This window comes from Lactuca saligna, chromosome 4 (assembly GCF_052625555.1).
Source record: "Lactuca saligna cultivar CGN05327 chromosome 4, ASM5262555v1, whole genome shotgun sequence".
In the NCBI taxonomy this organism is placed as follows: Eukaryota; Viridiplantae; Streptophyta; class Magnoliopsida; order Asterales; family Asteraceae; genus Lactuca; species Lactuca saligna.
In genome coordinates, this window is record NC_136420.1 from 114658898 (window position 1) to 114671659 (window position 12762).

At 35.9% G+C, this 12762-nt stretch overlaps 2 protein-coding genes across 2 annotated transcripts; one reads left to right on the plus strand and one right to left on the minus strand.

Annotated features, from left to right (window-relative positions):
• Positions 1 to 401: 401 nt before the first annotated feature.
• LOC145038762 (Integrase-type DNA-binding superfamily protein) lies at positions 402 to 1851 on the minus strand. The gene is made up of 2 exons (XM_078987014.1): positions 1423 to 1851; positions 402 to 973 (listed from the first exon to the last, which is right to left on the minus strand). The coding sequence occupies exons 1-2, from the start codon at positions 1667 to 1669 to the stop codon at positions 489 to 491; spliced, it is 732 nt and encodes a 243-aa protein (XP_078843140.1). The 5' UTR covers positions 1670 to 1851; the 3' UTR covers positions 402 to 488.
• An 8855-nt stretch (positions 1852 to 10706) lies between these two features.
• Positions 10707 to 12546, plus strand: LOC145040059 (uncharacterized). Its single transcript, XM_078988046.1, has 4 exons — positions 10707 to 11245; positions 11351 to 11576; positions 11624 to 11726; positions 11987 to 12546. The coding sequence occupies exons 1-4, from the start codon at positions 10707 to 10709 to the stop codon at positions 12544 to 12546; spliced, it is 1428 nt and encodes a 475-aa protein (XP_078844172.1).
• The last annotated feature ends 216 nt before the right edge of the window (positions 12547 to 12762 follow it).

Consider the following 12762-nt stretch of genomic DNA (forward strand, 5'->3'; position numbering starts at 1 on the left):
ACTTAGTCAAAATCACGTGATTATCTTAGGGGTAGTATAGTCTTTTTGTGTTTGATTTAGTAAAAAACCATGAAAGGCAGTAGCTTGATTAGTGGGTAGAAGTTCCATTTTCTTAGGATACTTTGGTTATTTATTTACATATGTTGCTGTTATGAATTAGAAGATAATAGAAGAAGTTTCCATTTGAAAGTAATATTGCTAGTGTCAATACAAATTGTTGTTTTGATAGGTGTTCAGGGCATGTGATTCCAGGTCTAAGGAGACTGATTTCCAACACAAATTATCTCCGCGCCCATCAATACAAATTGTTGTTTTGATAAATGTTTTTTTTTTTTTGGTAGATTGATGTATATAGATATTTTTAATTAATTTATCTAAAGTGAGCATGATTGTTACATAATGAAAAAAAAAAAAAATCTAGCATGAGATTTTGAAGTTGATATGCAAGCACAGTACTGCATGCAGCATGCATGCGCTCTCTTGACTGATTAGTAATTTCTTGGATCAAAATCTTGCCAGTATTGCATAGATCCAAAACCAGATGAACTTCCCTGCAGATTTGTTGAGGGTGACGATGGAGATTGCAAACTATAATTTGTATTATAACCCATTTGATCATTTGCTTCCAGATAAAACTGTGACTGTGAGTAATGAAGATCATAATTAGGAGGCATGGTGGTGTGATACTGTTGCTGATCAGGCTGCATAGGTGGTGGCTGTAGGTGGTGAGGACGAGTGGTTAGATAGCCTAACTCAGATCGCCCTGGTTGAACTCGTTCAGGGAAATTGAGCTTTGCTTTATTGCCTTTGAATCTAAGAGCAGCTTCATCGTATGCAATGGCTGCTGCCTCCGCCGTCTCAAATGTGCCAAGCCACACTCTTGCCGCCTTCTGTGGGTCACGTATCTCGGCAGCCCATTTCCCCCATGGCCGTTGTCTTACGCCTCTATAGTGTCTCCTTCTTTGGCTCCCTTCTGTTCATCACACAATTATATTGCCCTTTAGATTTTTGAAATGTATCTTTTTTTTTTTTCTCCATTTTAGGTGACATATTATTAGCTAGTTTATTGTAAAGGCTACCTTATTTAGATGTACATTGACTAAAATATGTAGTTGACTTAAAATACATATTTACAGTTACAAGTTATACTCATGGTCTTTTTCTGACCTAAAATTGAACAATTTCTTGAACTACTAAAACCTTCAACTGCTTTATGATAACTCATTACACATTTGTTATTAGGGTTTTCTGATTGATGATGTAAAGTTGATTACTTATATATTACCGAGGTTAAAAATGGAACCAAATTATATAAAAAACAATAGAACCATAATTAATTTGACCAAATAATCAACAGGCATGACTAAAGGCGTTTATATAAATATATAGCATGCAATGCAATGTACTGAGAGAGAAATTGACCTGGTGATTGTTGAATGACGTTGGGTGGTGGTTGGTTTGGAGAAGCAGAAGAAGCGGAGTAGGAGGAGATTGGATTAGGATGATGATCAGTGGCTGTGGCTGTGGCTGTGTCTTCACCCCCGATGACTTGAGAAAGGGCGGAGACGATGGCCGTCATATCCTCTTGTGACTGATGTGAGTACACTGGAAATATGTCGTCCTCTTCTTTCTCAAGGCTCCTCTTCCCTTGCCTCCTGTGATGCATCATTAATCACACCTCTCTTTTTATATATAATATGTGCACACACACACACAGAGAGAGAGAGAGAGAGAGAGAGAGAGAGAGAGAGAGAGAGAGAGAGAGAGAGAGAGAGAGAGAGAGAGAGAGAGAGAGAGAGAGAGAGAGAGAGAGAGAGAGAGAGAGAGAGAGAGAGAGAGAGAGAGAGAGAGAGAGATCAGGTGTGATATATGAATGAATAGTTAGGTGGCAAAACCCATTTCTCAAGTAACTTCCACTACAAGATTTAGAGAGAGTGTAGGATTTGAGAGCAACACAAACAACAGGTATTTATACTGTTGCACTCAAGCATTCATGGTGTGAAAGGTGTTTAAACGCGTCTGAAGTCACAGTATATATATATTTTGCATATATATATAAAGAGGAGTGCTGAAGTCATATAATCAAATTTATAAAAATAGAGGGAGAATCCTTCTTATTCCACCATTCTTTTGTACTCCTTTTATAAAAAAGAATAAAAAAAACAAGAAGTATAACACGTTGTTCACAGATACAACTCTCCAAAAAAAAGTTGGTTTTACGGCTTCTAGCATATTTATTAAAACCTATTATAAAATGTTGATTAAATATAATGTTACGCAAATTCTATGAATTTCATCTATTTAAAATTAGGTGTGTATTATAATAGTACTGTGATGATTATTAGTCAAATGACCTATTTATTTATTTATTTTTATTTTATAAATTAAATTTAGAAAATTAATGTTTGAAATCGGAAGGAATATAATTAAGATACTTTAGTTGTATTTCTACGTCTTCGAATTTTGACATTCTGCTCCCACTTTTTTGTTATTACCTTTTGGATTCTTCAAGAACGGTCTGATTTTCGATCAACACAAACCGCTACGTGATTCGCTCATGTATGCGGTGGTATTTTCCTATTATAATATTCGTTAGTGGTTATATGTAATTCTTTGTTATAATATTTTTTTGAAAAAAATAAACCTTCCCTTTTATTTTCTTGCTAACCATAATAAAATCAATTGATTCGAGAGATATAAAAATTTCAGCATTGTATAAATCACTTATTAAATGAAATTTGGATATTATTTTCTCCATTATACCATTTAAAAAAATAAAGTTAAAATTTTAATATAATTATGAAAGTGTGTTTATGCTAGAAAATTTCTATGGTTTGTTTATCTTTTAAAAAAAGTTGCCACCGTTCTAAAAGAACATACACAATATCTTGCTTGTAATTCATATTCCAAAAGTGGACGCGTTACAACGTAAAGTGTTTTTATATATTGCATGCAAACGAGTGTTCAAGATGTATGTTAATTAGTACATTCTTACGTGGCAAAATTGTAAGAAGCTCAAAGATGTTTTATGATGTTTACAAAGCAATACTGTTAAAGAGTACGTTTTATATAATTAAATGATTTTTAAAGAGTTTTATAGATGTTTTCTTATCCAGATCCATAGATCGAAAAAACATGTTGGATAGATAGTGTTTAAAATCCATACATTGTGTTCATGATATCAGAACAAAAGAAAACTAAAGACGACAATATATTCAATTTCGTAAGAGTTACAACCAATATTCTAAAAAACTCGTCATGGCTCCGTCGTGGCGTGTCATGGCTCCAAGGTTTGTACCTGCTGTCAAACTTTACCAAAAAGCCGTCTTAACTCATATATATGTATAAAAATGAATAATAGTTGAAAATACATATAAAAATATTAATTATATACAAAATTGTCGCCTTATGTCACGTCTTACAAACGGCGTGGCTCGCCAAGGCTCAGAAAAGCTTGAGGCTTGACATTGCCGCCAAGTCACGCGTTATATTATTTAGAACATTGGTTACAACTGAACCCTTAAAATAAAATTCCAATATACACTCAAAACTTAACACTAAGTACCTATAAACTATAAGGAAGACTATTGAAAATAGTTACGAACAAAATTAAACAGCTCACACATAACTGAATTTTACCAACAATTAATCAACATCTCTAAAGATTCAAGATTCTAACACTCATTCACAAGCTCCAGTCTAAGAGATCGTTTGGTTTGCGGAATGTTTTCGAAATGAATGAAATATATCAAATTAATTAGAATATGAAGGAATTGAGTTTTGTTATGTGTTTGCATGGAAATGAATGAAATATATCCAATAGTTTTGCATTGTAAAAACTTAAAAACTCTTAATGCTTCAGTTCCTCGAAAATCCAGCAAGTACCTGTCTACGAATTTTCTGAGAATACAAGCAGTTTGAAAAATATCAGCATAAAGCTAGTGAGTTCATAAGCAGTAATTTGTAATGAAAACTTGTTGATGAGTGAGCCGAAATGTTTGTGTGGTCTCAAGAAAATCCGATATTTTTTTAGTGAAAAACGTAGCGTTATCGATTTCGTATAAAACCATGAATGTTCATTTCTGAAAAACCGTAGTGATATGCGAAAATACTACCTCATGTGACTAGCTAAAGCTAATCACGGAGTATAAGTATTTAATATGTAAAACCGTAGCATAAATGATTCGGTTTTGAAAAACCCTGGCTCGGTTAGTATGCATAGTGTGTTTAGTTCTATTTGGTATAAATAAAACTGTTGAAGAAGGAGGGGTTGGTAAACTAAAAGTGATTTATACATAATGTGAGTCGTATAACCATGTTTGGTATGACTAGTAACATTTCCAACGTTCTTCAGGCGTTGAGTGAAATGACATTTGTACATCTCAGGCGTGCCCGCCTAACTGTAGCTAGCAGTCCAGACGTGGGATTGTCAGTCCCGAATAGATCTATTCACAAATCTCACGCTCTCCCTCTAGCAGGAGACTCTGGTTATACAGTGGTAGGATTTATCCCTGTACACCTAAGGGTATAGTAGTGAAGTAGCGCCTTACAGTATTGTACAATCTAGTTAACATGTAGTGCAGTAGCGTTCTATCGTAGTGAAAAATCCGCAGGTATAACGTATATAGTGATATTTACGGTTATGAAAGTCATGATAAAGCAGTGATGTAAACTGTAAACGGTTTCTGTTCCAGTGCATATGTTTAGTAGTGAAAGTTTCTATGCTTGATAAGTTTTATAGAAATCTCAAACTATACCGATTATAGTTTGCATGTATAACGTAGCGAATAACGTGTCCAAAAAAAAAAACTATGCAATTTTTGTGAAAACGTCCCTTATGTTCAACATAATACAAAAGGGATTTAAAGTATGAGATTTGCATAAGTTTTATGTATATTCAAGAAAATGTTTATGTGGAGCTTGTATTCCCCCCCCCCCCCCCCCCCCCCCCCGAAAACTTAAAAAAAATACGGAAAAATGTAGGGGTATGAACTTACAGTTGTTGCATGGGGTTGTTGATTGAAAAGAAGATTCCTGAGTTGTTGCACGCGACAATTAACAAAATCCTATTATCAAATAAATACGTATATGTATCTAAATTAGCGATTTCGATAAATAAAGTGTCAGAAAACACTTGAATTTGGTTGAGGAATGTTACCGAGACTTGCTTGAATCGAAGAAATGGGTTTTTAGCCAAAAGTACCACCCAAAAGGTGTTTACGGCCGTGAACAAGAGTTTACGATTTCTGAAGACTTGGCGAGTTTACGGCCGTAAACTCAAGAACAGAGTTTACGATCTTTGAAGGTTGGACCATAAACTCAAGAATAGGGTTTACGGTTCTTGAAGGTTGGACCGTAAACTTGGAAGAATGATGTTTGGATGTTGATTTCGACGAGCTGAGTGTTTCCAGACGTTCCAAAGGGCTCCAAACGTGGTTTTCTCGATGTTTTTCGGAGTTTGAATGCGTTTTGAGTGTTTACAGTCGAGATTCTTAGAGAGAGGAGGAGAGAGTGTGGCCAGAAATGTCCTAATGAAGTCGGAGGTATCGTATTTATAGGGAGAGGTGAGGGGTCCACTCGTCACTAACCGTAAACAGGTTTACGGTCGTAAACGAGTTTATGGTCATAAACACGTTTACGGTCGTAATCCCACTTCGACCAGAAATGTTTGATTTTTCCAGATTTTCGGGTTTCCGCACGATTTTTGGTTCCGATTTGTAAATAATTTGATTAAATATAACTAGATTATTTTATTAACCCAAAGAGTTTGACGGAAAAGTTAACAAATTTGAATTTATATTAACATAATCGTGTAACGGAAACGAGATAAGTTTCGGGTTGTCACATGCGAACCTAACAATGGAAGGGAAACGAAGGCAACCGAAGGTTCGCTTGTGAACAGTTCCCTGCGAACCTTCAGCCCTCTCTTTGACTTTTTTACTTTCGTTGTAAGCTGTTATAGACCAAGTCATTTTTGAAACCAAAGCCAGTGGACCTCCCAAAGTCACCTTCGTTTCTTCAACAATTTCATTCACTTCATTTTCGTGTGATTTTAACTGATTGTACAAGTCATTCAAAGTTAACGTATCAAAACTCTGTTGATTTTTAACCATCATGTTTACATTTCGCCACTCCTTTCTAAGACCCATGACGAAGATAAGATTGAACTCCATGACTGATCTAGTGATTCCATATCGGTTGCATCGATAGATTAATTCATTCAGACGATCGTAATATGCCTCAATAGTTTCATTGTCTTTCTGTCTGAAGTCTTTCAATTCAACCAAGAATTGTTTTACTGAGTTAACTCTCATCTTCTCGCTTCCTTGAAATTTCTCCTTTAGATTGTTCCAGATCTCCTTTGCAGTTTTACAACTCCTCACATAGTTGTACACAACTGGAGGCAAAGCTCCTCGCAGCTCTCTCATGCATCTCTTCTCCAGCTTTTTCAGACGATCAGTTTGATTCTCTACTCCATAACTTCCAGAAGAAGCTCCAAGTGGTTGAACATTCGATGGAGGATTGAGATTACCAGAAATACAAGTCCACAATTCTTCATCCAAACCATTGAGATAATCCTCCATACGATCAGCCCACTGATCGTAATACTCAGGGATTAACATTGGAATTTTTATTGATGATCCTAACAAATGAGAAAATGAAGTCATGGAATTAAGATTGAATGACGTCATTGTTGTACGGAAGAAAACTTTTGAGAATTTTGAAGATACTTTGAGAATTTAACATAAAACTAGTTGATTCAAATTGAAATTACTAGATGAACACTCGATTCAACAATTCAAGTGCAGAATCGAATCACAGAGATATGATTCCTGATTTGATACCTAATGAAGAATCAAAGAATCGAGTATGAATATTAATCAGAGTTTGAAATCAAAAATGTATGTAAGATTGAACACCGATGTAAATAAGATCTTGATTCAGTTCAATATTACGCTTTTAGGTTTACAGAGTGCAGAATAGACAAGATTGTAAAAAACCTTATCTAACTCTAGTAAAGACTCCTATTTATAGGAGAAGAAAAGCTTACAAAACATATACTAAGAATTAGACAAATAAGCTTCGAATAATGTACCCTAGTAAAATAGATTACAGTGAATACGAAGACTGTACTATATACGAAGACCTATGACACTTCGACTAATTACAACCAATTTAACCCTTACAGGAAGACTTGGGATGGTACGGATGACCATATAAGCATTGGAAAATATGCTTTTCACTTATCAAGAGTTCTGAGAGAGATTAGGAGAGATTTTGAGAGAGATTTGGGGGAGATAAAGATAGAGTGGGAGGGATTAAGAAAGACTGTATGTGTAGCCCTCGTTAGTGTTTGGCCCCGTAATGCAAGGTTTGTAAACCCCATTATGCCTTGTTATGAGTGTTTTACATCCCAGAATGGTGTTTAATAGTGCTTTATAGAGTCATTACATCACTTACCCTGACTAGGGTTTAGAATTTCCGAACATTTGAAACTTTTGAGTGATGATTTGTATTATGATAGAAAGTTGTACATTAGAAAACATAGAATATAATATATCCTGCAAGCACTAATTGAGTTTATCGGTTTGACCCGTTAACTTTTGTTGACTTTGACTTGGCCAGAATTTGACGGTTGTCACACATAGGCACCCTTCCATTACACTATTACCGGCACTGAGCCACCGACTCCTATCCGTCATACAACCACCGTCTTCCTTCTGTCATACAACCATATACAAAGGCCATTACTAATATTGAAAGTAAATGCATAACTATAAGTAGGTAATAAATAAGATAGCCAGTTGAACATATGATCCTACATGAGAGCAATAAATCAAACAAGAACCATGCAATAAGGCCTAGACCAGAGTTCTCAGGCTATTTAATTTAATCTTCGTAGAATCCCTACGACATTCACTTAGCGATTAACCAATAATACGAATACCCATCTAATCATGGCACATAACAATACCATACAGTCAATCAATCACATACATAACAAAGACTACTTGTTTTACTAGCATAAGCCTAACAGTACATATATCCTTTTATACAAAGGATATACAATATCACATGTACGCAATATAGTGAGAAAACTCACCTGGAGCTAGTTGATCAACCACAAGCCTTACACGAGATTCCACTAATAATCTAATAGCACGGTCCACCTAATATCCATTAGAAAATGATCATTGGTCTTAAACTCATATCCTTCAAATTTTGACCAAAAGTCAAAATGGTCAAAAGTCAACAGCAAAGTCAAAGTCAACAATCAAACAAGTCAACATAACGTGGCCAACCCTCAGTCGCGTTGCTACCACTTGGCGACAAAACAGTCGCAAAATCAGTCCAATATCCATGACACAAACCTTCCTTGGCCACATATCGCTTCTCGAGGCTGTGTACACAATCCATTAAATCCTTAACCCAACAAGTCAAAGCCTAACATTCTCACATATGATCCCTCTAGTGGTTTCTATGGATAAAATTTCCAAATTTATCCATCCCAAAGGCTCAATCCATCAAGGTCTCCAACCCTAACTCTCAAAGGGACCAAAATAAACATATCTCATACATGAAGCGATGTGATGCACAAAAATCCCAACTTTCTAGCAATACCAAGGTCTGGAAGTCATAAAAGCAACACAGTAGGTTTTGGAGTTTCCCAAACTCCAAGAACACCATAAAAGGGACCAAAAGATGCTAGCTTGACCTACAAACTAGATCTAAAGAGAAAATTATCAAGGCAAGAGCTTTGTACTTACAAAGGTCCATAAATATATGGAGAATGTTGGATCTAAGTTGCATTAATACATCGTTGCACCAAGATGGACTTGCTTCACCTGCAATATTTACATAAACAAGCACAAAAATTCACACACACTCATAAATGAAGGCTAGGGTTTGCTAAGGAAATGTTTTTTGGGAGTGAAGGCTGAAAGAATATGTGAAACCCTAGAGTTAGAGTCTTTTTATAGGGTATAGGGCCCTAGATTAGGGTTTTGAGCCTAGTCGTCATCATATGCATTCAATATATGGTTGCATTGCTACTTAGTAACGTGGCCCGTGACACAACATCTCAACACCCGCATCGCGAATTAAGGTTTTTCTCTAAAACTCCCTATACCAAAATCCTTGAGTTTTATAACTAGTTGATCCTGGGAACGAGTGTTAACATTTTTGCATTATACTCTTTAGATTAACTTATGATAAATATGTCATGGAAGTTTGTCGTGTTCATATATTTCCATTTAACAACATTACGAATCATGTACATTCCATACAAACTAATAACGTGCACAAATAAACTAAACCGTCATTAAGGAAAATACAGTACAAAACTAGCAAACATTATAAAATGTCATTAAGAAAAATCCATTAAACGAGCTTAACTAAAAACATAACATAGAGCACAACATAGGTGTGAGTTAATAGCTTCCATTTCATTTGGTCATTTTCTTATCTAACACCCTGGTCCATCTTTTTATCTACTAGATGTTCACGACATTTTTTGATACACCATATTTAAGTCTGCAGAATTACATGTTTCCATTTTTTTTTCAGGTTCAACTTGTGAATTGAAAGTTTTAATTTGGATCCACCAATTCCCAAAAATGACATTTTTCCTTGGATTCTTCAAAAACGAAACAAAAGGGTTAAATGAGGAATACTTAAACGAAGAATGCATTGTTTGATTCTCCTTACCACAGAGTTAGGGCACACCCTAACCTTCTCGGTTAAGGATGTCCTAATTCAAGAATGTAACCATTGTCATATTGCATTGCTTGATTTGGTTTGGAGTAGTTAGAGGAAGAAGACATTGTTTGATCTTGCTTGGTCGTTTAATTTTATGGCAACAATATGAAGAGGTTATAGAAAGACATCGTATATAACATATAAAATAGGTACCAAGCCCCTCACATGCCACCAGGGGCAGATTTATAGCTTTGAAAGGGTATGCAATTTCATACCCATGGTTAGTTACTAGAACTATTTGTTTTTTATTGAAAAATATATTTAGATATACGATGTTTAATAATGCATACCCTTCTCAAATTACTTGCATAACCAAATACCAATTCCAACCTAAGAAAACAAGAATTCAGCACAATTACAATAATTGACGTAATAGAAACTTTTTAAAAATATTTAAATCCTTATAATTAATAAATGAAACCAACCAAAAAACTCATAAAATATAAATTCCTAATCAAGTTATAAGTGTTTAAATCCAAAAGCTACAAGTATTTGAACTCATGTTTTTAATACAAATTGTTTATTCATCACATCTTTTTACAAAACCAACTACAAGCTTGATAACTATAAGCACTCGCACGACAACATTTGTAAATTTTTTGATGAAGTAATTCAAAAATGTTTTAATTTACTTAGTATTTAGTTAGTTGCATGTTTGAAGTCTTGAAATAATCAAAAGCCATGTGGGCTGTAGTACCGAGTCATACGTAGTAGTGGAGTCAGTTTCATGTATTTCACATTTTTGTTGTTTAAGTACTCGTGTATGTGAATGTTGAGGATTATCACATCTTCCTCTAGTTTTCACTCAATAAAGCTTTAAGCTTGTGAAATACCCTCTCTCTGTTTTTACTGTTACATTGCTATTCTAAAAAGTCACAGGTTTGTAGAAAAACCAACATTTGGTATCAGAGGGAATCTGGTGCATGCCCAAGTATCAACCAAAGGAGATGATAGGAGAGAATAGCAATGGTGGAAAAGACGGGCAAGTTACTCTCCATTATCCAATGTTGAAGAAGACAAATTATGGAGCGTGGGCAATTAAAATGCGTGTATACATGTTGGCTCAAGGTGTTTGGGATGCTGTAGAACCCAGAACCTCGAATACCCTAGGTGAAGAAAAAAAGGATAACACGGTGTTGGCTGCCATTTATCAGGGTATACCTGAAGATCTGTTAATGGTCTTGGCGGAGAAGAAGATGGCCAAAGAAGCCTGGGAAGCTCTCAAAACAATGTATGTGGGAGCTGATAGAGTGAAGGTGGCCAGAACTCAGATGTTGAAGGCTGAATTTGAAGCGTTAAGCATGAAAGAGACGGAATGTGTTGATGATTTCACTGGGAAAGTGACCAACACTGTAAGTACTCTACACACCCTGGGAGATAAGATTGAAGAAGCTCAGGTAGTGAAGAAATTACTTAGAGTTGTATCATCCAGATTGCCTCAACACTTGAGCAATTTGGAGATTTGGAATCTATGTCTGTCGAGGAAGTAATTGGTAGGCTTAAGGCGTATGAAGAACGTATGAAAGGTAGCAGCGAGAATGACGATCGGAAAGTCTTGTTGACCCATAAAGAATGGACCGAGAAATACAAGAAAACAGCAGACGGAGATTCGAAACAAAAATCGAATCGTGGTGGCTTTAGTAATTCTTGTGGAGGCAGAAGAAGAGGTAGATGAAGGAATGGAAGTGGCCATGGTGGTCGTGGAAGGGCAAATTCACACCATCAGAAAGAAGGAGTTCAAGGTTCATCAAATAATCGAGACAAAAGCGAGATTTAGTGTTATAATTGCCAAGAATTTGGCCATTATGCCGCTGAATGTAAAAATCCAAGAAAGGATCGAAGTTACGAAAGCAATTTAATTCAGGAGCATGAAGATAATGAACCTGCACTCTTATTCGCAGCATATGAAGATGGAGGCAAGGTGTTCCTGAACGAAGAAGCTGTTAGCCCTAAACTGCAAACCCATGGTAATTCACAAAATTCCTCCCACATTTGGTACCTTGATACAAGGGCAAGAAATCATATGACAAGGGATGAATCCAAATTTACAGACTTGAACAAGTCAATTGAAGGTTTTGTAAAATTTGATAATAAATCTAGAGTACGTATCAAAGGGAAAGGTTCAATCGTATTTAGATGTAAAGATGGGGAAAACGCAAACTTAATGAAGTATACTACATCCTAGATTTGTATACTAACATCATTACTTTGGGACAATTGGCTGAAGGAGGAGATGAAATAAAAATCAAAGATCCATTCTTATGGGTTAATGATTCATCTGGAAAATTGCTAATGAAAGTCCGTAGATCAAACAATAGACTCTACACGATAGAGTTGGAAGAAATTGGCGCAATATGTTTGAAAGTCGAAGTTGATGAAGCAGTATGGCTGTGGCATAAACGTATGGGACACATCAACTTCAACTCAATGAAGCTAATGGTTGACAAAGGTCTGATTAATGGGGTACCAAAGATTATGGTTCCTTCTTCACCATGTGAAGGCTGTTTAGTGGGGAAACAAACAAGGAACCCGTTCCTAACATGCACAAACTTTAGAGCAAAGAAAAGACTTGAACTCATCCATGGTGACTTGTGTAGACCAGTCTCACCACCTACACCAGCTGGGAATCGATACTTCATGTTGATTGTCGATGATTTCAGCAGAGTCATGTGGGTATTTCTGATGAAAACAAAGGACGAGGCATTTCAAACCTTCAAGAATTTCAGAGTCAAAGTTGAGACCGAAACAGGGGAAAAATTAAAGGTGCTACGAACTGACAGAGGATGAGAATTCTTGTCAAACGATTTTACCAGGTACTGTAATGAAACAGGGCTGTAGAGACACTATATGTCTCCCTACTCTCCACAGTAAAATGGAGTAGTAGAGAGATGCAATAGAACAGTACTGGAAATGGTGAGGTGTAATCTCAAGACTATGGAGGTTCCTGATGTACTGTGGGGAGTAGCTGTGACTCACTCTGTTTACATCCTAAACAGAGTGCAC

Coding starts and splice junctions, on each gene's coding strand:
- LOC145038762 (XM_078987014.1), bottom strand. CDS start 1,669: ATGATGCATCACAGGAGGCAAGGGAAGAGGAGCCTTGAGAAAGAAGAG. Junction 974..1,422: donor CGTCATTCAACAATCACCAG/GTCAATTTCTCT, acceptor TGTGATGAACAG/AAGGGAGCCAAAGAAGGAGA.
- LOC145040059 (XM_078988046.1), top strand. CDS start 10,707: ATGATAGGAGAGAATAGCAATGGTGGAAAAGACGGGCAAGTTACTCTC. Junction 11,246..11,350: donor AATCTATGTCTGTCGAGGAA/GTAATTGGTAGG, acceptor GAGAAATACAAG/AAAACAGCAGACGGAGATTC. Junction 11,727..11,986: donor CCCTAAACTGCAAACCCATG/GTAATTCACAAA, acceptor AATTGGCTGAAG/GAGGAGATGAAATAAAAATC.